General features: G+C 34.8%; 1 protein-coding gene and 2 long non-coding RNA genes across 5 annotated transcripts in view; 1 reads left to right on the top strand and 2 right to left on the bottom strand.

The window, feature by feature from the left end:
- Positions 1–10878, bottom strand: part of LOC116803811 — a 28294-nt gene extending 17416 nt beyond the window's left edge. Inside the window, exon 1 of the long non-coding RNA XR_004363824.2 lies at positions 6802–10878. This is a non-coding gene — a long non-coding RNA (uncharacterized LOC116803811). The remainder of the gene's footprint in view (positions 1–6801) is intronic.
- Positions 1–24454, bottom strand: part of LOC6576101 (dual 3',5'-cyclic-AMP and -GMP phosphodiesterase 11) — a 60708-nt gene extending 36254 nt beyond the window's left edge. For 2 of the 3 annotated variants that reach the window (XM_032728401.2, XM_015164972.3), the window contains exons 1-2: positions 24156–24454; positions 11549–11639 (exon numbers count right to left, since the gene is read on the bottom strand). In XM_032728401.2, the coding sequence (XP_032584292.2) occupies positions 11549–11609 (61 nt within the window). In that variant the 5' untranslated portion in view covers positions 11610–11639; positions 24156–24454. Of the gene's footprint in view, positions 1–11548; positions 11640–23254; positions 23274–24155 lie in introns of those variants that run through there. The other variant, XM_032728402.2, reaches the window with a different exon arrangement.
- On the top strand, positions 17115–17897 carry LOC122757276. Its single transcript, XR_006357249.1, has 2 exons — positions 17115–17485; positions 17647–17897. It is a non-coding gene; the product is annotated as an uncharacterized LOC122757276 (long non-coding RNA).
- Positions 24455–25433: the final 979 nt, after the last annotated feature.

The raw sequence follows: 25433 nt of genomic DNA, 5'->3' as shown, positions 1-25433 counted from the left end.
AACAAACTATTTCCAACAATCGAATGGGTATTGCAGCAAGACAATGCTCCATGCCACAAAGGCTCAATACCCACCAAGTTTTTGGCGGACTTAGATCAAGCAATCCTGCCCTGGCCTGCGCAAAGTCCGGACCTTAACATTATTGAAAATGTTTGGGCTTTAATAAAAATCCAAACGGCTATTCAAAAAGGACCGGAAACGGGATGATACCATTCAGGAAGTTACCGGAATATGGTCGGAGCTCACAGTTGACTTCGCCCGATCATTGGTAACATCAATTCCAGCCAGGCTTCAGGCTGTAATTGACGAAAAAGGGGGGAATGACAAAATACTAAATTAAATAAATAAACCCTTTATTATGTTCAACAAAAATTAAAAATAAATAACATTAATTAATGCCATTAAAAAATGTTTAAATTTTGTGTAAATACTTATGACGCAAAAAAAATGTGTGTAAATACTTTTGACAACCTCTAGGTAACTGTTCTTTTTGCTATATCTACGAACCTGTACCGTTATTTTAGCAATTTCTTTTTGCCGATCGCTTCTACACAGAATAAGCTTTATGACACAAAAGCTTTTTTTCAAAAACAGCGAACAACAACAACAACAACAAGCTTTTAAAGCTGAGCATGCAGAAAAAAGCTCGGTGTGTAATTACTTTTGACCACCTCTGTATACGAAAAGAAAAGGAGGCAGAGCACCAAACATAAATAATGACAGCTAGACGCGCTCGAAAATGGCTTATCATCAGGGGCATTCCCTAGACACAAAATGTTAGCTTATCGAAAAAAAGCCCCATTAACTTATCAAGCTTCAACTGGACTGAAAATCTCTGCTCCAAATAGGGAATTTCAGCAAATATGCATATTATTGTTATTACTGTGACAAATTGCAAACACTTAAAAACAAGTGAACTAGCTTTAACGCTCAGAATTCGCAATACGTAAGTCCAATAATATGCAATTGTGTTCCGGAGGCAGACGCCTAATTTGTAAAGGGTCTACCGCAACAACTATGCCTACGAGTATTTCCCTCATAAATAGAGATTACGTTTTAGAAAGCGTAATTAACAAATACAGCAGCAGAACAAGATGCACCAGAACCCAATGACTGATCGCAAATTGAATACTCTAATTTAAGACAAAAAAAAAAAAAAGTTTTCATTATAGATTTTCAATTTGCAATTTGCGTAGTCTCTATGGCAGCTATGACATATAGTCAGCCAATTTGGAGAGATTCAATTATATATATTAGGCCTAGCCATAGGAAATGCTTATACTGAATTTCGCCACACTAGCTGCACTACGAGCTGAGTTACAATGGGCTGGCTACATTGACTCATTGTGTAAATACCCTATGCAAGGGAAATTACGAAAACAACTGCACTTCACCTAGAACAATAACACAATCATTTATGCAGGCGCCACAGCGCACTTTGTTCGTTTACTGCCAACGCCAGCTCTACTCTACCTCTACCTCATCGTCTCTCTCACTCTTTCTCTCTCTCTGTCTCTCTCTGTCGGTCTCCCTCATTGTCTAGGGTTTAAGAGACTGCCGTTTGGGATTTAAGCATCAATTTTAATTCTATATACTTTTATATTAAGCGCCTGGAAAATTTTCCACCAGCTGTGCACGCGAACAGAGCAAAGCAAAGTAAAGCAAAATTGAGTACAAAAACAGAAAAGGCAAGAAACTAATAAGCAACTAAAACAAAGCGCAAAACACAAGCCAAAGGGAAAAACATAAATAAACAGAGACTACACTCAAATGAGAGACAGAGAGAGATAAAGAATGAGAGCTAATAAGCGAGCAAGTAAAAGAGCTTGTCACATTGCTGATAATGTGGGGGCGCTGTACATAGAGCATATATGTATGTATATACACACATATATATATATATATATATATATATATATATATGTATGTGTACATACATATGCATGCATATAATCTATATATCTATATCTATAGTCTAATTTATGTTTCTCTATTTGAGCGGCAATTAATGGAATTTGTTTGCATCGCTGCCAAAAATTTAGATATATTGTATGGTCGGCTAAACAATATAAATTTCATTAATGCAGATTTATTAATGCGAATTTTTCGCTCATTTTGCCCTCACTTTGCCGAGACTTTACAAGGCGTGCGACAGAGACGGATAGCTGAATGCGAGAGTAAGCCCACGCTGCCTGATAAGCACAGAACGCAGCAGCAACAGCTAACTGCGCGCGTCACTTGCGGCGAATTGGAGCGAGCGTCGGGCAGAGAGCAAGAGAGTGAAAAAGAGAGAGGGAGAGGCGCAGGTATGACGACAAAAAGCGGCAGCAACAACAGCAACAACGACAGCGGCCCCGAAAAAGCAGCGTGCGGGCGTCGCAGCTGCCGTCGCCGTCGCTGTCGCCGTCACCGTCACCGTTGTCGTTGCTGGTCGCGTGGGCAGCGCCATTTCCTCCATTCAGTGCAGTCACTCAGACGATCGCCGTTGCCTAATACCCTGTAACCGTATAATGGCTGTAAGCTGGCATGCTTACAACGGTTATACAATGCTATTACCGTTACAATAACGGTGCACAAAGCAATGCACAAAAGAGAGCGTGCATAAAGGCTGCGTTACAGTTGGCATCTACAGTGGGTACACAGCGGCATCTAAGTCGATACAAATAATTGTAAGTACCTAAGCCCTTTGACTGTAGAAAACATTGTTATTTAACCGGGTATATCGTGCTAACTATCAATTTTATTCGTTAGCTTTCTTTTAGAATGTTTTGTTTGTTAACTTTTATGTATATTCAAATTAATATTCATTTAATTTTTTTACAGCGCATTTGCAAGTCGTTCAATATTTCTCATTTCTCACTTTTGCTTTATTTTATGTTTCGTTTGGCACACATTTTGTTCTTGCAGTTCGATTTATGACGCAAGTTTCGTCGCCTCCAACCAAGAAAATGCCTTTCAAATGATTCACGGAGCAGGCCCCCAAAGATCCCCAAATGAAGGCGATTGCATTTTGGACGAAATAGATGTATATATACTATATATATGTATATCTACATATAGCAAAAAATTCTCAGTAATTCAAAGTAATTAATAAAAGTTTAGAAAAATTGCAAAGCTAAAGTTATTAAAGCAAAAATCTGAGTCAGAGCAATTAATAGAATTTTGATGGCAGAGATCAGTGAATGGCATATAACTTACGTATGTATATTCATATATAAATATATTTCTAGAAATTCTACATATGTTTACATGTTTCATTGTAGCTGTGTTTATTTTTCAGACCAACCTTGGGCCATCGAACTGCCTATCCGAATATATATAAATTTGTATATATAACATATATTATATGTACTTATGTATATATATATACAAATTATAATTTGCTTATAATTGTGTAAGATAAAAAGCAATGTTGAAAAGATGCCAGGCATAAGCACATCATATGATTGTATCATATGAGAGACATAAATAAAATAGAAGTCTGAATTTATACCTGCGAAAAAAAAAAAAATTCATTCAAACTGTTTTACTTTTGAGTTCTGGCTCTTTAATGACCAAATCATTTGTTGACGGACAAAGTTCTTTGAAATATGTCTCTATATTTGGATGTGAAGCATTTCTTATGATATTTTATATACATATGTAGCAAATAGTTTCCTTTTATATTGAATTATCGCCTATGAATTTTCTATAATTTTTCTATTTATTTAAAATAGTATTTATACACACACAAAATTTCATAACTCTATCTCTAATATATCTTCAGATATTTCAATTGTGTTTTACACTTTTTCTTTTTTATAACCTATACTTAAGTTTCCTGGTATATACACTAATAATATTAGTATATATACACATACCAATTTTTATTATCTTATCTCTAGAGGATCCTATTGAATATCGCAATATCAAAGACTTGTCTCATAAATCAGACTTTTGAAAAGTTGATTTGGCAATTGAAGGTGACTTTTATGACGTTTTAATTATTTTTTTGCTAACAATCAAATACCTTTTATGATAAGCCGCAACATTTTCATGGGATATTTAAGCTGTTTTTAATTTAAATAAATAAATTAAATTTTTGCGTTTTTTATTTTTATTTATTTATTTATTTTTTTTTGGCAATGCAAGTTTTTGCAATTCCTTTATACATCTCTTTCTCATTCAATATACATCTCGCGCCATAAATAAGATGCAAATTTAAAATGTTAACAACCTAAACAAAACGTCGACACGTGCCAGCCCGCAAAAATGCCAACGACAGCTGTTCAGGCAAAATACAGTGAAACGAAACGCGAAATAAAACATCATAAAAGGCTTCAAACAAAAACACAGTTGACTACAGAATCAAAAGTTCAAGCCCATTAACATAGAACGCAGAAACCCAATTAGGCAAAAATAATAAACAAAAGCTGAAAAAAAGAAAAAGAAAAAACTAATCATATGATACTTAGTTATCATTGCGATAATGTCAAAGATTCTTCCACCAAAACAAAAACAAACGCCATCCACGTTGACGTCAAAGGAATTGAGCATAAATTAAACTAAAGTTGTTGAAGAGCGAGAGAAAATGAGACAGCGACAGCAACATAGAAAATGAGAGAGAGAGAGAGACAGAGAAAGAGAGAGAGGGGGCTGGGCCATTGGAGGATTTCCATTTGGAATTCGCTCAAGAACTGTTAACCCACATAAACGAGGCAAACAAGTTGTAAATGCTCAAAATCCACTCGAAAGACAGGAGGCATACCTCGCAGTTCCATCTCTAGCATAGGCCCCCTGCAGACAGCTCCCCCTTAACATCGAGCTTCTGCTATCTCTCGTAGCACCTTCTGTTTAAGGCGCACAATAATAATCCAGCTATAATTACCATATATGTAAGTTGCCAAGCAATCGACTCGCTTCGATCTTTTGCAATATCTTTTGTATTGTGTGGCCCGCTGTCCCCTTCCCATTCCCCTGTATTTCACCAGCTGTATCTCTCGTTAATGGTTAAGGCACTCTCGGGTTTGTGGCTTCAATGTAGTCAAGGCAGCTTGAAATAGAAGCCAACGGCCAGTTACAATGAAGATGACGAGTGAAAGAGATGAGAAGAGAGTTTCTAGCTCCTTCTTGCGATCAAACGAATGAGAGATATATACAATAGCTTTTAAATCTTAAAAACAAAGATACAAAATCTTTCGATCATTTTTCTTAAAATTTGTCTCTCAAAACTTATTATAAAATAAAAACTCAAAATTAAAATAAAATAAAATTCACTTGTATTTCGTAGAATCATGCATATAACAATGCCGACGCTTGACCACTTGACACTTTTCACCACACTTTTAACCCGGTCCAATGCACAATAACAACTTTGGCCAAGTGACGGCATTAATTTATGGAAAAATTGTTTTCTGAACTGATAGCGCGACGCGTGGCGTATGCCAATGCTGAAAGGGGAAAGGGAAAGGAGAAAAAACCAACGTTATCAGCATCTAGAGAATTATATTTGGTTTTGTATAAATACTGATAGGACAAACTGTGTGAGTAATGTCTAGATTTAGCCGGATAACAATGGTAATTCCTAGTGATAATGACAATCATAAATAAAACAACCACGGAGGTCGCTTAATTAGGGCTCAGTCCCAGACAGCGAAAAGGTGTGAATTTCAATTAACGAACAAAGTACTATCTAAATAATGTAATTTTACTACTTTTAGACATAGTATTTGTTTATATAATATAATACTCACGATGATTAGGATATTATAGATAAATAGTGCTAATTACCTGTTTTTAAAAATTACCCTTATATTCCAAAGCATTTTTATACAACTTCAATGTGTGCTCAAAGAATCTATCTTTCTCACTCTAGCTTTGGCGAAAGGAAGCACACAAAGCGGAAATTTAAAAAAGAAAACTTAACATTCAGAGGAGGAGCTTGCAAAGGGAGCGCACACAAAAGTACGACAAAATCATTTCCGTTACAAGCATGTAAAACACGAAGCACGCACACACACACATTCATGCGAGCTTAAGGTACAGCTACTAAAGTTTGCGTTCATGTGTGAGAGTGAGAGGAGCGCACTGGTTAAAAGAGCAACAACAATTGAGACAACAATGCGACAACTGAACTGCGAACGACCCCGCACACCTGTCTGCAAGCTTTTTTGTGGGCGGAAGTGTTGAGCCAAGGAGAGGAGTGTGGGGAGCAAATGCTGCCTGTGCGTTGGCTGCTGCTGCTGTTGCTGCTGCTGCTCGGACAGCTTATCGTTTGTTCTTTGCGCACTCTCTTGCCCTCAAACTGGCTCTCTTCCACTCAGTGTGTCAACCTTGCGTTCTCTATCTCTACCTCATTCTCTCGCTCTTCCTCTTTCCATCGCTCGCGCTCTGTGCATACAAGAAAACCTTTAAAAAACGACGCACTTCATACAAAAAAAATTATGTTCTGCGCCGTACCATAAACAAACATAAATAATAACAATTTATAATGCTCTGTGTGTGAAAACAAAGGCAGTGACGTCGTAAAATCGGCAGCAGATATTAAAAACGTATATATGTGATGCATTAAATAATATTGCATGCAATCAAGTTAAATTGTGCCGTTCTTTTTTCATTCTTATAAATGTAATAAATAAGTCAAGAGATAATAATTAAGAGGGAAAAAACGAACTAACTGGCAACGCTCTGCGATGATGACGAGCAGGCGGCGAATTTTATTAGCAGCAGCTGATCAGCTGTAGCAAAGCGAAGTAGAAGAGAGCGCTCAGAGTCGAGCTTTTTTCTCGACTCGCTGCACTCCAATTTTCAGCTCAAACTCACAATTGCATTCCGCTTTGGACACTCTTTTTTCTTTCTTTCTTTCTTTTGTTATTGCTGTAACTTTTTGCACTTGCTCACACTCTATTCGCTATTTGCATTTATTTTTAGCGGCTTGCCGAATATTTCTTTTTCTTCTTGTGCATAATTTTGCGCCTATTATTTGATTATACGCAGCCGCGAAGATAGATAGATTTGTAGATATTTTCACACCTCCTTACACACACCAACACACGCACGCACGCACACTTGCCAAAACGAAAGAAGCAGAATGAGCACGCGACCGTTGATCGCTTACGTTTTAGTTGTTTTTTTTTTTTTTTTTTTTATTTATTTTAGATTTGCTTTAGCGAAGAACAAAACGAAAAAAACGGACAAAAAAAACGACGCGCGCATCTTGCATTTACTTTACGCAATGAATTCGAGGTTTTTTCTACAAAACTCTGCCCGAAAAGATTTGAATCATTTACACTCTTAATTTGTTAAATTGTTATATCATTAAAGTTTTTTGTTTTTATTAAATTTTCTTTCTTTATTATTTATTCTTTTATTTCAAATCACTTTTCTCGGGCCGCTTTTGCAGTCGCGCCAACCAAACACGTCGAATATCTGTGAGATACTAAAAACGAGTTGTGCTCAAAATTACGGTGCCAGTCACAATCGCAACGAACGGCAGCGGCGGCGACGACTGCGCTGCGCGGCGAATTCGCCTAAAATAAACAAAGCAAAACGCTCAAAGAACATTGAGCACTTGATTTTGTTCGCTTTTGGCTTTGCGTATTATTTACATTGTTAAGGCGAGCAATTAATGAATTTCAGCTGGCCGCGCTCTCTTAGTCTCTATCGCGTGCGCTCTTCCTACATAATAGCACGCCATATAAGTGTGTCTATGTGTGCGCGTGTTATGTAGTTTGTTGTCTTTTGTAGTTTTTACTCGCCTTTTCAGTTGCATTCGCATTCACATTTACATTCACATTTAACAGTTGATAGCGTTAATTTTGCTTTGGTGTTGCCAGATTTCTTATCAGTCTCAATATATCTCTCTCATTCTCTGTCTCTGTGTGTTGGTGACCTGGGAAATGGGCAATCGCTATTGTTGTTGCTGTTGCTGTTGGTACTAATATGACCATGGCCGTAATTGATTGCCGCTCTCTGACTGCAGATAGAGAGGCATATAAGTCGTAAATCGAAAATAAGCACATTTTGTCTGCCTATCTCCAATCTGGCAGCTTTTTGGAGTAACAGTGGCTACTGACTAGACGCAACAGGTTGCCAGATAAACAAAAACTTACTACTTTGCTTTCTTTCAATGGTGAAGAAGTTTGTATTAAAATTTTCCATTTATGGTTGACAATTTCTGTTTCTCATATTTTTAATAATCAGATGTGTAGGTATTTTATACCGATATTCTATTTAACTTATTTAATATAATAAATAATATACTAAAAAATGCCTAAAATCTTGTTATCAATGCATCAATTACTGCTGAGCAGCTGTTTTTGCCTTACCTCTAATTCCTGTTCTTTTATGTTTTGTTTTTTTTTTTTTTTTTTTTTTTTTTTTTTTTTGCAGAACAAAGGCAAAGCATGCGTATGACTCAAAGAGCACGAATGCACCGTTAGTAAGCCAGCCAAACAACAACAAGAACAGTTTTGGAATGGAAAATATCGTCAAGAAATTTGTATATGTATGCAAGCGCAACAAAGACAGCTATAACGAGCGCAGCCGAAACCGGCTTTGAGTTTGAGCGCAAACTGTAAACAAGAAACACTCAAAAGCGACAACCAGCTGTTGCAAGCTTTGCGTTAGCTTTGTGTTTGCTATAGCAAAATGAGCTTTTGCAAGCTTACAATGTGCGGGTATTGAGTGAAGTTCTGCTCGAGTGCAAATGGCAATGAGCATAGTATTTACTTATTTTTTTGTGGATGCCACTTAAGTTTTTTTTTTTTTTTTGCTCAATGCCAATTTGCCGGCAATATTTATTTGGGCTGGTCTCACTCAAGCTTTGTTTGCCTCTCTGCGTATGTGAGAGTGTTTTGGATTGTGTGCGTGAGTCGGAAACGGAAATGCTGGCAACCGTCTGAAACGTGACAGCAGCGTTTCCGCTGCTGACAAACTGTGTTGACAAAGCGTGCCACATGCTTTCATCCACTTGAGCCGCGCTTCATTGTATCCCCCTTGGCTCTTAGCTATAAATTTCGCATAAAGTTGGCTTTTAGCTGCGTTTAGTTTTGTTTGTTTGTCTTTGCTGTTCGCTTGTTGGAAATTAATTAAAACTTTATGTGATTGTTGCGCGCACAAGTTTTGAGTGTCTCACACCCAAGCCCTAGCCCCGCATAACCCTCTCTTCTTACCCTTACGCTTTACACACGCATTTGTGGTCTTCAGCTCTAGGCCGGGCTAAATGTTTTGGCTCATCTCGAATTGCCATTGATTGGCAAAATTTCCATGGTTTTCGCAGGCATTTCAACTTTTTGGCTATTTTGGCCACACTTTACGCCCAGCCGCACAGATATCTGTCTGTCTGACTGTCTGCCTGTCCCAATTGGCATCAAATTGGGAAATTGGAAATGCAGTCAAGCGCTGCAACTAAGCCAACGAATAATTTTTGGCCACAATTTGTGGCAACCTGGCGTTGCTATTGCCAAATGTATTCAGATTCCAATTATAATGCTGAATTTTGCAAGAAGAGGAAACTTTTGTTATTATTTGAACAAACTTGGTTATTCATGAGTGGGCTGAGAAGTAAATTTTAATGTAACCAAAGGGTTTACACATTGTAAATCTGATATTATACCAAGTAGATAGTCGTTGTAGTACTAGGAATAGTCAAAGTTGGTTGTATTATTATGCGATAGAGTAATATTAGAAGCAGACAGCAGAAAAAAACTAGAATCAGTAGAAAGTAGTAGGAAAAGTAGTAGAATGTGGTAGAAGGAGATAATAGTAACAGATAGTATTACAAGCAGTAGTAGTTGGTAGTAGAGTCCGGTATTAGTAGATTGCAGTAAGAAATAGTTGCACTAAATACCAGTGGAAACTATAGTCAATGGTAGTAGACGGTAGAGCTAGAGAAGCTAGTAATAGTAGTCAACGCCAGAAGTAGTAGTAAATAGTAGTAAGTGCTAATAATAGTAAATAGTAGCAGAAGCTAGAAGAAAAGAGTAGCAGAATCTAAAAGTCGTGATAAATAGTATAGCCTAGTGGTAGTAGAAGTGAGAAGAAGCTTGTTGTAAATAGTAGTAGTAGTAATAGTAATAGTAAGAGTAAGAGTAGTCATGGCAGTAGTAGCTGTCATAGTAGTAGTATTACAAAAATTGTAGTAGCTATCAAAACTGTAGTAGTAGTATTTATCAAACTGTAGTATAACTAAAAGGCAGTCGTTGAAAAGTAGTAGATAATATTCCAATATTCGAATACTGTTAGTAAATAAATAGGTAGTAGATAGTATTACCACTGAAGCCAATGATTAGCTTTCTACATTTTTATGTCAATAGACTGAATGGAGAGTTGATGTCAACAAAAATCTGTTAGCATTTTATCCCATCAAAGAACTTAAAGGCTTTCGATGGTGTTAAATGCTACAAAGAGTTTATTGCCAATTCTGTTGCAGCTTTACAAAGTAAGCAACACTTTTTCCTTTCCTTTTTCCTTTTCTTTTTTCGTATAGCCACTTAAGTGGGGTGTTTCCCCACTAAATCAAAGCCCATTATCTGGCAGCCAAGTTTATCCCGGCGTTTTTGCCACTGAGCGACATTTAAAATTCAGTGAGTGCTCATTAATATTTTATCTGACAAACGCTAATGACTGCGAAAATGACCAAGAGCGCAGCTGAACTAGTGCATAGATGACTATGAGATACCCTGTAAATAAGTTTTTGATTACTGAATGGGATTACACAGTGACTGATTTAAATGTAAAGAAATGATTGATATATATGTATGATCAAGCCATACATAGTATATACATACAGAGTATTTGCACATATCATAAATTACATTCCTAAATTACAATTTTCATTCTTATACTATATTTATTTCAAGTATGTTTAAATAATTTTTTATAGTTTTTAATTTTCTTTTTTGTCACACACAAATACAAAACTCCCCACCTGCGCTTCTTATACAGGGTATAAAAAGGCAAAGAGCAACAGGCGCCATTTACGACACGTTCTGAGCTGATGTCTACGCAGCTTGAATTGAGACAACGTTGGCAAATTGAATGATTAACCATGCTGCAAATCAAAGATCAGCAAAAACATGGCGAATGAACTTCTTTTGTGAACTTTGAACTTTCAGCTGGAAACTGTCTTTGGGATAGTTCCTTAAAGACAGTTCAGGCAAACTTTTGAGGGACTGTCTTAAGCAACATTTTAGTGCAGTATTATAAAAGTTCTGAAATTTGAACTAGCTCAATTACAACAGTAATGTAGCTAGTGTAAATAACTTATTAACTACTTTAGTAACCTTGAACTAGTTCAACAACTGGTACTAGTTCTAGTATCGGGGCTGAATTCAAATTTAAGCATACAAATTACTTTAATATATAACCAATTTTGAAGACTTTCACATAGTTCCGAAAATGGAACTAGTTCATCAATTACAGGTTTGAAAAAAAATGCGTCCCACAGTTAAAACTGCAACTCATGTAAACTTAAAAACATATGCTTAATAAATTTTGTACAGTCTGCACTAGTTCCGCTCTGAGAACTAGTTCAGCAACTCGAGTTAATTCATGTACTATTACTTACCAATCTTGCGACGAGCTCGCCATAAAACTGGAGGTGCAGCTTGGTTTGGTGATGAAGCCATGTTGCTATATAGATTCCTTAATGCCGATATCTGTAAAATTAAGGAAGATAAATAAATAAATATGTGTATCTAGATTAATACTTCATTAAATTACTATAAACCGCACAGTCATATTGGGGCAATTGATTTCATAATTTCTATTGATTGATTGAATCATATTCAGGGCATTATGCAATAAAATGTTTTATGCCAAAACTTTGCCGATAACATTGAACCCAATCTATTGTATATGTATATGTACATATATCCGCAAAATATGCCAAGGCACATCCGCCAGACACCAGCTTCAAAGAGAGGAAAAAACCCCAGCAAAATATAATCGAATGAAAAATTATGAATGACAGCGCTGATTAATGGTGTCGGACAAAACATCATTAGGCCAAATTGAAGTAGTAGTAGAAGAAGAAGAAGAAGGAGAAGGTGACTAACAAAGTTTATAAGCAGAAATTGGAAGAATATGTGCCAAAAAGTTTGCCCTTAATAAAACCAATCATATGTGTATACATAATTCGATAGTAAGAGCTCTGAGGTATTTGATTAGTTGAGTTGTTTAATCTAATAAAATTGATACCAAAAGGTATCAAATTGATTCAAAAAGGCTTATCAAACGGAATTTTTAAAGAGCACTTAAGTGGAGCATGGAATTAATATTTATGTATCAGACTTCCTGTGTTTACAGTTTTGTATATATATAGTGTAGTATACCTATATAAAATTATGACAGATTGCAAAATAGAAAAAAAAAAAAAAATAATTATAATAATAAATAATATATTTCAAATACAAATTTCCTAAGAATCAAAAACAATTAGGAAGCAAAGTTTTGAAAAATATATTTGATTCATGAATTTTGATGTCAGATTATATTGTAATTCCTAAAATTTTATCCAACTAGTTTTAAAAGAATTCACAAATTTCACATATACAAAACTTTACAAAAGTTTTGGAAATAGTTTTCGGAAATAAACCATAGACTACATCTTAAATGGCTTTCTTGAGAAAACCTATTTATACAAAGCCAAAAATTGACGCGAAATTGAATGATTCACAAGAAAACTTTTGGGAATCAAATATATACAGACATGAATATATATATATATATATATATATATATATATATATATATATATATATATATATATATATATATATATATATATATATATATATATATATATATATAAGTAGCTATGTTTATGCATGTCAATCAAGCAATTCGAAGGCAACATAAAACTAAAGCAACAAATTTACTTATACTTTTTCGTCTCGTGATTTTTGAATGAAATTCTTGATTGAATGAAAATTACGACTCAACAAAAATTCTCAAATAATATCAAGTCGATTGACGAAACTAGGAATATATAGCATATATATCTATATCTATATCCATCTATATGTATATAGAAATATATGACTACACTCTTTGGACTCGTTGCTCGATTCTTCTATATATGTATAAGAAAATCAATTGAGAATGGTTGCTGCTGCTGTTGCTGTTGCTCTTATCAGCATTTGCTTTGCTCTTCCTCTTGTTTCAGCGTGTTATCAGCCACGCCAACGACCTTGACAACATACATATGTTTATGTATGTCTATATGTATAAATGTGTGTGCATATAGATTTCGTTTTATCTGACAATTGTTGCGCGCGCATTTCAATCGATGTCCACTCAAAGTCAAATAGCGCCCCTCAAATGCGCGGCAAAGTCAATGAACTGGGCCAAGTATTTATGTATTTATTTCTTTCTTCTATTTTGTTTTTACTCCTAGGCGTGGGCACTGATTGTGCTTAGGAGCCGTTGTTGCCGGCGGCGGCGCTTAAAAAATGTATATATATGTATATATATATATACATATGTATGTCTGAATGTCTGAATGTATATAAAAAGTCAGGCAAAAGTAAACAATGCGAAACACTTACAACAACAAAGCAAACCAGCCGAATTCAATTAAACTTAATTAAAAGAAACTAATTAGAAACAAATAAAAAAACAAAAATCAAATAAAAAATGTGGTTTAAAAACCTGACAACAAAATATTTGATCGACAAGGTCGACAATTGTATACTCTTTACTTAACTCATTTATTCAAGAAATATAGTTAAATAATGCATTTTATTAATTAATTATTTTTATTTATAATTGACAATTTAGGTTTATTAAGCTCTAATTCTGTGTCGCTTTTCCTCTTTACTTACTGTCTCTTTCTCATCTAATTAATCTTCAATTTTCCGTTACTTGAAAATGAAATTACACATTTCCTTTCCAATGGTTCCGTTGTATATGCCGCCGTCGTCTCTTCTCCTCTCTCATTAACAAATTAAATGATGTGTGGCTAATGTGGATGATAAGAAGCAACACCATCCACATGATCCACATGTCATTCCTAATGCACTTTAAGCACGTTGGCGTGCCGGCAAGGCATAAGCCTGACGAACAAGTTGGCTCCGGTTCGAATCCGGCTTCAAACTTTATTTACGTCAGAGATGTTTGTTAATAACTAACGGATATTGTATAGGTTTGTGAATTTTTGTTAATGCATATTTATTTTATTTGACAGACAATATTAATAAAATAATCGTCTTATCACGTTAACTTTATGAGCCATATAAAACAAAATAGAAAACAATACTCTCTTCTAAGAGTATTAAGAAAAATTATTATTATTAGAGTTGGAATTGTTTATTGCCCTTTTGGCTGCACGTTTTGATTGCATTTGTTGATAAGCAAAAAGTGCACAATGCAGTAAAGAGAAGGAAAAAAACTAACACTAATTAATAGGCAGCAAAAAATGTGTGCAAATAGCCGCCACATGCGACGCGATCATCAGACACTAATTATTATTGTTATTGCGGCTATTGTTATTGTTGCAATTGTTGTAATTGATTCTTGATATTTTGATTAAATTCAAATCGAATCATTTAATGCGGCGCCCAATTATCGAATGTGTCGATCAAAGTGATCATTGATTAACATAGTCGAGGCAGGTCAGATTTGCTATACATACATACACATCTATAGCCATGTATACATGCATATATGTATATATGTGTGCGTGTGTCTGTGTACAGGGAATCGCTTGGTCTATGATTATTTCAACTGCGCAGATTGTTTGCAATCGCATCGCCCATACAATTACTTGCTGCACAATGCCCCTAGACAATAACAAACAAATTGCAGTTGGCAGATGCGAGAAAAACCATCGATAACAACAACAACCACAAATTAGAAACATATTGGAGTTGAACGTGATGGACTAGTATATACCTTAAATTGTCTCTCTCTCTCTCTCTACTCTATACTCTATAAACTACACTCTATACTCTCTACTCTCTACTCTCTACTCTCTCTCTCTCTCTCTCTCACTCTCTACTCTCTCACTCTCACTCTCTACTCTCTCTCTCTCTCTCTACTCTCTACTCTCTACTCTCTACTCTCTACTCTCTACTCTCTACTCTCTACTCTCTACTCTCTACTCTCTACTCTCTACTCTCTCTCTCTACTCTCTACCTCCTCTCTACTCTCTACTCTCTACTCTCTCTCTCTCTACTCTCTACTCTCTACTCTCTGCTCTCTCTCTCTCTCTCTCTGCTCTCTCCTCTCTCCTCTCTCTACTCTCTACTCTCTACTCTCTACTCTCTACTCTCTACTCTCTCTCTCTCTCTCACTCTCTACTCTACTCTCTACTCTCTACTCTCTCTCTCACTCTCTACTCTCTACTCTCTAATCTCTACTCTCTACTCCCTACTCTCTACTCTCTACTCTCTTTTCTCTACTCTATACTATTCTGTTTCAGGCATACCCTATACCCTATTCACCCATTTACAGGGTAAATACTTAACAAATAACTACATTAGGTAAGAAAGTGTCACAATAGAGATCGAGCTCACGGAAAGAGAGAACGGAGAAGGGGAGTGAGAAGAGGCGGAGTTGTGTCGTTAACCGCAAATCGTGTACATTAGACAACTGCAAATATGCAAGTGTATAATTAGTAGATAGTAGATAGTATATACTTATATATATATATATGTATTTGTATTTGTATGTATGCCCAAACGCATGTGCATGAGACAACCGGTTTAAGCTGTGAGCGGATTTAAATTAATGCTAACTGAAAGTTTATTCAATTTCTATTTGATTTATTTAATAATATTATTTTAGACAAATATAATAATAAATGTATATTACATATATGGAGCATATCTTCGACCTTCTGAAGTACACTCATTGGGATATCTATAAGAAATCAATTGATGCGTAAATTCTTCTATTGGATTTCCTATAATATATTTTCTATGTATAATGAATTTCAATATAGGATTAATATATTTTATACAGGTAAAACTGTAAATTGCATGACCAAAATAATATACAATCATCTTCTGATATTATTTTCTATTAATTTTGTATTTATTTATTATTATCAAGTTATAAGCTATAAGAGTATATACATAGTTTTTAATGCACGAAGCTTCCTGATAACTCTACTTAACACTCTACTTCCTGATAACTCTACTTCAAATGTAATTTGTCATTATAATTTCGTGATTTTTTTTTTTTTTTTTTTTTAATTAAAAAAAAAATAGTCAAGCTAAAAGAAAAAAATTTATAACATACGCAATGCCTATCACGTAGTAAACAATAATTTTTTCATGCCGAAATTCCCCCGAAAAAGTAAATAATAAAATAGAGAAAGCCGTCAAAAGAAACATGCAATAAAACGCGCAATCAATGAAATTATTAATCATAACAACTATAATCATAATAACAATAGCTAAACACGTACCCGAAATAGCGATCAGCAATGGTTGCATTTGGGTAAACATTCGAATTCGATGTCGAATTCGACAATCCGCAACATTAATGAAATTCATAAAACCAAAATCTAGGTGAGCCTTTAACCAGTGGGCGTTGACGACGGCGGAGGCGGCTCAGCCTGACAAGACTGATGTGAGAATCGAAGAGAAGCGTCGCTTGGTCAAGGCGTTGCTCACGCTGACATACAGACATACAGAGAGCCAAGCGAGCAACAAATCAATCAACCGAAATATTCGCATCCCATGACCGGCATTTTAATATTTGCGAATACCCTAACTAAATTCGAAATGACATTCGAATTGTATAAACAGTTTGACATAGCAGAGGAGCAATGAACAATGAATAATGAGTAATTAAAAATGAATAATAAATAATGGAAATTGATCAATCAAAATATGTATTAGTGAACAATAAATAATGAACATTAGGAAATAAATAAATATAAATAATGAGATCCCTAATGGTTGATTCAACTATTAATTTCGAATTTCGAATTAATTTCCATTTCAGGTGGAAAAAATTACTGTGTGTGTGACTACATTATAGAATCAATATTTATTATAATAAATACAAGTTCAAGATTAAATTTATCTTACATTTTATTCAATAGGAAAAGCAACCTTTGCTTAAAAGCTAATTTTAAAATAATTCAAGATTGATTGAGTATAATATATGTAGTACATGTAATACATTACACCCAAATCATCTAGAATTATTATCATAGAAAATTATATTTACCTCATACTAGATAGAGCATTAGTCTTCAGACCTGAATTACAATGTTGTTATTTTCGCATGTGCTTGTGACTCTTTGTTTTTATATGTTTTATTTTTGGTAATTGTTTGGCACATAAAATTAAAAGTTGAGCATGTCGGTATAATAAATGTTTCCTTGGTTGGCATGGGCGTTGGTTTGGCAACACTTGCTGCATGCCAAATGGCAACCCTGACGGGGAAATGTCATATTTGGAAGTGCGATTCAGTCGACGACTGAATCTGAATGGGAATGCGGCGAATGGGAATGGCGAATTGAAATTGAAATCGAAATCAAAATTGGAAGGTTTGTGAATCGTATTTAACTCTACATTAACTGCGTTTCAGTGCGTCGTTCAAATGTCACAATAGATAAGATATATGAGCAGGCGAGCATATATGTATAGTCGACGGCTTTATATACAATATTATATCTGTAAGCTTCGTAAATATTTGTTGTTTGCGCAGATTTCTGGCCACTGATAAAAGGAATCTGCTGTGTCAGAGAACGTGTGTGATATCAAGGAGATGGCAAACAGCAACAAGCACAGCAGGCGATAGATAATGCCACTGATTCTTCAACTAGATGATACCCTATATATATGACTTTACTCTTCCATTAGCTCAACATTTTTAGAAGTTGTAGAGGTATGGAATTTGTCTATTTTGAAACATTCATTATTATGCTGCACGAATAAATAAATATTTTGGTACTTGAATGGGTATCTTCTAGTTTTAGTCTATCCAATGAGCATCTATACGAGCATTGGTGCATATATTGTTCTTTCCTCAGCTCCACACTTTAGTTATTTTTAGTAAATAAGCTTTGGGTTAAGCAAGCGATAACTATGAAAGTTTTCGTTTGTTATCATGCAATATTCAGTTGTTTGTAGAAAAATGAAAAATTTTCGTAGATTACTAACAGATAACACACTTTGAGAACATTTTTCTGATGATGAAGTAAAGGTATTCAACTCAAGGTTATTCTTTCTCTAAAAGAACTTGGGTTCCGCAAGAATCTGTTCATCTTTAGATTCATTGACGTTCTCTCACACTATCGTAAAGGCATGTGGTAGAGCTCTTTTAGTTGTTGACTAAGAATATATATCTACTTCTTTTGAAATCCCAGATAGCTTAGATTGGACAACGTCTGTTCAGTCATCCGCTATCAAATTGGTTTGCGTGGAATGCATGTTAAAAGCCACGCGTATCACGAATTAACACAAATGTGCTGATTGAGTGGTTCAATTTTTGTTGACTTGCTGCGCTGAGTGGTTCCCCCCTCCCCCAAAAAAAAAAAAAAAAAAAAAAAATGCTAAAAATTGTTGTCAACGTTTTCTGGGGCACCTGTTAATGATGCGAATGCGCCCGATGATGATTCATGGCCATTACTCGATGACTCGATCTGTTTGGCCAACTTCATTTAGCCGATATCACTAGCCGGCTTCCAATTGGTAACACTTCATTAACAGTGCTGTGCAAATGCTAACGCCTGCCACTCTATGACGCACTTTCCAATCCATTCAAACTTCTGACGTCTAAACATCTGGCAATGTTCTCGCCTCTGACGTCTGAAGTTGTGGTTCAAAATTGAAAACGTTCATGTATCTGGTAATTTCCGCAAATCGGCGGGGGACTGCCGCAATGTACAGGAAATGATAAGAAATGTTTCGCACCTGCTCTGAAGTTGATTCATTTCAAGTGTAAATGATGTAAGCGGAACTGATTCAATTGAACTGCTTCCAATTAAAGCTAGGTAAGGCGAAAGCTTTACGGAATTTCACAAAAGCTAATTTATTTAATTATGAAATAAATTGCAAATGAAATCAAGAATAAGTTAGCTAATGCTAATTTTCAGCTAATTAAACTAATGAATAACTATGAACTAGTTATAGCCAGAAATATGAATCCAAATTTCTTGATCTAGCTTAAAATCTAAAGTTCCAATAAGAACTGAAGAAGAACTGGTTAAATAACTAAACTATGCGTGGGTTTCAACAAATCTGCAGCATTCCGAATCCAACTAGTTCAATCACAAAAAGAAAGATCATTTTTTCTACATGGCAAGTTTTTCTACATATTCAAAAGAATTACTGTTCAGCTGATATATAAATTGACTTTTACTCCACTTTAATATTTTTAGTTTTTTTTTTTTTTCAACTAGTTCTATGGCACCTGAAGATCATTTGAACTAATTCAAGATTTGGCTTCCGTTAGTATTCGACTACAGACTTTAAGATGCACTTCAAATTTAATTGAAAACTTTCGCCAAAAATTTCGACAACTCAAGGGAATATAAGTATGAAACGCCCAAGCGCAAACTCTCCACTTATCTCTGGTTCTTCGACAAAATGCCAAAATTATCTAAGTGCCTGACACTTGACAAAAAAGTAAATGAAAAATGAAATAAAATAAAAGACAAAATAAGTGCGACAGATAGACAGCCAGGCCAACAGACAATTAGAAGTGATATCTTTTCGCACTTCGCCCACAAATAAAGGCAGTAAAAAGTGAACCGGAGCCAAAGCTAATTAGAGGCAACTCTTTGCTACCAACAATAACAATAATAATAAATATAAAAATTCTATGAGCAGCCAGATGAAGTATAGTAGTATAATAACGGCCACAACAACAACAACAAAAGGCGCCTGATAACCAGGCTAATTTAATAAGCCCGTTAGCAGTCGAGTCACGTTTCCAGCAACAACTGAATTTGATCAAGTGCTGAAAAGTAAATGTCAACTGGGAACCTTTGCGTAGTGATTGATATCGAGCAGGAAGTCCGAGTGCGAGTGCGACTAGTTCCAGCTCATATAGCACCTATTCAAATATACTGTACGTGTGCTTTTGGGGTGGGAAGTCAATGCATAATTTATTTGTATTTGGGCTGCATACTTATGGCAAGCAGTGTTAATGCTTGCGTTGCATTTAAACTTAGAGTAACTGTTTAATTTTTATTGACTGCAGGCCGTTCATTTTCATTTAACAAACTTTTCCTATTTTGTCCAGAGTGCTCAAAATAATTATATGAGATTATTACAAAACTCACAAATAGTATCATAAAAATTCGTGTAAATTAAATTGTGAACAAAAATATTAAACAAATAAATAATTTTTTATTTTTTATTACTGCAGCCCTTCAATTTTAATTTTTTCATTAATTTTTTTTTTTAACTTGTTTTATTATTTGACACTGTCCAAAATAATTATATAAAATTATTCCTAAATCATTTATTATAGTGATTTAAACAAGTAATACAAAATCTCTATGAGAATGTTATTAAAAATAATTTAATTGTTCAGCATTACAAAAATATAATTAAATATAAATAAGGATAAAAATTAAAGTTTTATTAAAATGAATGAGATACTTTTATAAACAATATTTTTTATATATTTTTAGTTTTTTTTTTTTTTTTTTTTTAATATATATAAGGCTTTTTATATTTATATATTTTTTCTTCATTACCGTTTGTATGATTCTATCTACCAGCAAAATTGATTCATGGGTTATACTAAAGAGATTTTATGGTAACCAAGAATTTCTTGCAGTGCACACGGCACACTCACAAAAAACAAGCCAATTTCGTTCTCAGTACCGTTAATTAACTAACTGTAAACTAAGCTGATGCGCTAAAGCAACAACGTGTCATTCCATTTTCTATAGACCAGAAAAAATTACAGCAAAAGCCCAAAACACAAAAAAAAAAAAAAAAAAAAAAACAAAAAAAAAACAAGTAAGAAAGCTCTAGTCGAGACTGCTCGACTACGAGATCCCCTGAACCCTTGGAGCAATAGATATTTCAATACTTTTTCGCGACTTTCAGCTTACACAAGAAACACGCACACACACACACACACACGCACGTACGCACACACAGGTAAACATACACACACACGCATATAGACACACATACACACACACACACATACAGACACAAACGCATACACACACACACACACACACACACATACACATACAAGCAACCACGCATAAACACGCATGGGCTGCAGTGTGCGCTTACTATGAGAACTTAATTGTTTAATAACTTTTTTTATGGACGTACGATCTTCATGAAACTTTTAGATTATGATTATAACATGAATATGCATGTACCTGCCAAAGCACAAGTCTCTAGTATTTGAAATACGCTTTTTACAAAAGTGAGGGTGAGGGGGTGAATTTAGAGGTGGGGGGTAAATTTTAACAAAAACCGAAATTGTATAAATTGCATATAAGCATACATTAAAAATTTGGAGACTCTAGCAATAAAGGTGTAGAAGATATAATTTTATAACTGGGTTTCGATAAGGTTTTTTATCGATAAAAAGATCGGGATGAGTTATCGATTTTTAATGATAAACTTGATATGCGCGCTGTAATTACGGACATTTTAAAAAAAATTGAAGTCTCTAGCTCTTATATCTTCTGAAATCGACGCGTTCATACATACGGACAGACGGACAGACGGACAGACGGACAGACAGACGGACAGGGCCAAATCAACTCAGCTCGTCACCCTGATCAAGAATATATATACTTTGTGGGGTCTGCCACGCCTCCTTCTCCCTGTTACATACATTTCAACAAAACCATTATACCCTGATTTCCCATTGAAAATGGGTTCAGGGTATAAAAAAACAGGCCATAAAAGTTGATTTTACAATTTAACTGAGACACGTAGCAAAGGTAATAGCGGGGCACTTGGTGGGGTGAGTAGCCCGGCCATAAACTTCAAGTGCTGATGCTCTGGCTGGCTGGTGGCTCTGGCTGTTGGTGCTCAAGTGAAGTGAAGTGTCTTATCTCATTGACCATATAACATGTAGCCCATATTTAACTCGGCGGCTGCTCGCTGAAGCCTCCCAGACCCAGCTACTACAATCTACATGTACCGTTATACGGCCAACAAGCTTTGCATGCTTCAAAAGAAGACATAATTTACATTAGAGAATGAATGGAATAAGAGAGAAAAAATAATGGGAACAGTTTCAATGCACTAAGAAATTTTGATTTATTAAAACAATACAAATAAAAATATAATAATTATTATGTATATAGGGCGCGGTTATAAATAATAATGTTAGTTAGACAACAATAAATTAATGATAAACTCATATATTTTGAAAACAAATTGAAATGAATATTATAATCAATATTATTTATTATTATTAATATATACGATGAGACTTATCGTTAATTTTCTACTTCAAACATTTATTGCTCAGTTAAACTACTATTTTTATGAACGCAGCTGTAATTTAATTTCTGCTAAGATAACTCAAAGCAAGATTAGTATTAGCTTTAGGCTGCCATGAAATATAATCATTATCTTTATCTCTGTCAAAACTTTAATACCCACTTTGCAGCAGTGTATAAAGATTTAATGAGGTCTGAACCATTCACTCGAATACACACAAAATCCGAACAAGAAAAGAGAAAGAAATAGGAGCAAAAGAAGGTGAGAAATATAAGCAAAAAATCTTTAAGAAATTAACTTAAAAAAAAACTAAAAAAAAAAAAAAAAAAAAAAAATAAATAGTCAATAAATTGGTTTAAGGTCTAAATAAAAATCAATATTTAAATAGCGAACATAAATGCTCTAGTTGAGCGTAAATTAATAGCATTTTTTGTTTAGCACCGTTAAGTAGTCACTTAACTTTCTATCAAGCTTATTAGTTTCGGGCTTTAATTTCATAAGAATAGTCCAAACAGAAAATAAATCTTGTTGTCTACCTAATTCAGATTATGTTCTGCCTTAAAAAATAGGTAGCTTTATTTAAATAAAGAGAATACATGATGCCAAAGAAAGCATAAGCTGACCATAATTTATGGGCTAAGCCTTTTTGTTTAGTAGAAATTTATAGTCTTCAAAAAATTGCTATAAATTAAAAATTAAAAAAAAAAAAATAAAAAAAATAAAAATTATAAATTTTTTTTAATGTTCTATCATAAATGATTGAGATATACGATCATACATATCATAAGGATTTTGATTTTTGTTCAATACAGTTATTAATATCGTTCTCATTTATCTGTTACATAAAAATAATAGTTAAGAGAATTCAATTTACTTACATTAAAGACGAATATTTATTTTGCTTAAGCTTGAAGCACTAACACACAGACACGTATATAAACAAACAAAGATTTATATATGTATGTATATATTTACTTTTTTTTTTTTTACTTTAATTTAATCACATTGAAATACATAGATACGAGTGCTTAGAGACTCGGTATTAATACGTATATACAAATTTGTAATATAAGTATATATATTATATATGTACATATAAATATTTTTATTGATATTTCAGTTATATTTTGCCCGAGTTGTCGCGACGTTTGAAAATTTCGCGTTTTGTTTTGTGCGTTTCTTTATTACTTTTTATGCACATTTATATATTCGAAAAGGAAGGGGAATTCAGGCACATAAAAAACTGTCGCTGTTATAATAAATTATAGCGTGCTTGTGACAGAGACAGCAATAACAAAAAACAATATACATATATATGTAGTTGTATATATTGATATATGTATATACATATATATTTAATTTCTTTTCGCTTCTTTTGCTGCTCTTTTCGCCTGCCTTAGAAAATTATGAATATTAATCACGAATCTGCCAACTCTTTGCGGTGGTTTTTTCTTTCATATTTCAATTCAATTTTTGTTAGTGGAATATTTTTAGGGAAACATTTATTAAGCAAACTCCGCTGCTGCTGCTGCTGATTCTTCTTCGCGTTTGTTTTGCTTTAGTTCTTGGGCAACAACATCAACACATCTACAATAACCCATACAACGAAACACTTTTTCTTCTTTACTCACTCATACAAACGCGCACGCGAGTGTGAAGAGAACAGAGCGTATTGGAAGGGATGGGTTGGGATATTGGTAAATTCAGCTGCTTCTTTCTGCACTTTGCTCTTTACACTTTTATTTGATTTCTTTTAAAGGGGAAAGGTGCTGGGTTTACCTTTTGGGCTGTCCAGTACAAAAGTTCGTTTCACAATTTGGAATTTTGTTGCTGCTGCTGCTTTTGGTATTTGTTGCCTGCCTTTGCCGCAGTTAACACACACACACACATACATGCGATACACACGATCAGCCGCTGGATCAGACCATCATTATCAGCATGATGTTTATGATGTTCCAGCGTGTGCACGAGGGCGACGAAGACGATTGCTTTCGTTTCAACTTTCGGCAAAAGCGACACAAAACAAACGCTCGCTACTCAAACGAACTGCACGCGACGAGCTCTCAGCGTTAACTGATCATCGACGCTGTCGCTATTTTCTGGCTCTGTCGCTGCCTTTGCTTCTGCTTCTGCTTCTGTTTCTGGTGCTGCTTTTGGTGCTCTGCTTGCAGTGTTGCCGAATCAGCTATTTTGTAGCTAGATCTGGCTACTTTTTAAGGCCGATTGCTACAAAAATTTTCAAACAGCTATTAGCTACAAATCTGGCTATTTTCAAATATTAAATTTAGCTAAAATGCAAGCGAACTTATAACAAAATTCGCTTCGATACTTTTTAAATGTAAATGATTTAAATGTACTGAGCTTTGTGTAGCATTAATACTACAACTGAAGAATAGGTAAGCTTTCTAATATGCTATGCAAAATTCATTTCTTATCAGTTTTTATACCCTGACCCATTGACGCCATCATTTTGTAAAAAACGCATTTCAAGTACTAGAGACTTGTGCTTTGGAATGTACACACATTTTAGCCATATGATCACGTTTTGAAAGTTTCATTAAGATTGTATGTCCACAAAACATATGGATTACGCCGATATGGCAAATGTTGCTATGAGTATAGCGTTCCACCCAACTACCTTAAAAAGGCAAATTATAAAAGCGACAATGGTGAAAATGACGAGCTGGTGGTCATAGATGAGATATTATCAGAATTAAATTAATAAAGTTGACTTTTTATGAAAAAACAGCACTGTTTTCTTTTTTGCTACTTTTTCAGCTATTTTAGAAGAAAGTTGGCTACTTCTAGCTACTTTCAGCCTTCGGTTTTGCTACTTTTGCTGAAAAAGTTTCGGCAACACTGTCTGATTGTCGCTCTATTCCCTGAGAGCGCCGCACTGGGAGAGCCCAATGCGGGAGAGCTAACTTGCTTGCTTGCTGGCAGCTTGGGCTGCGCTGTTCCAGCTTTGCTCAAACTTTGTAATATCGTTCTTTCTTGCAGATTTAGTTGCTTTGGCACTTTCTCCTCTCCTCTCCTCTATTCCCCCTCTTCTACACA

The sequence above is a fragment of the Drosophila mojavensis genome, unplaced genomic scaffold, assembly GCF_018153725.1.
Source record: "Drosophila mojavensis isolate 15081-1352.22 unplaced genomic scaffold, ASM1815372v1 contig_36, whole genome shotgun sequence".
NCBI classification, from domain to species: Eukaryota; Metazoa; Arthropoda; class Insecta; order Diptera; family Drosophilidae; genus Drosophila; species Drosophila mojavensis.
The sequence above is the reverse complement of the archived record's forward strand: the minus strand, read 5'-3'. Positions and strand labels throughout refer to the sequence as shown.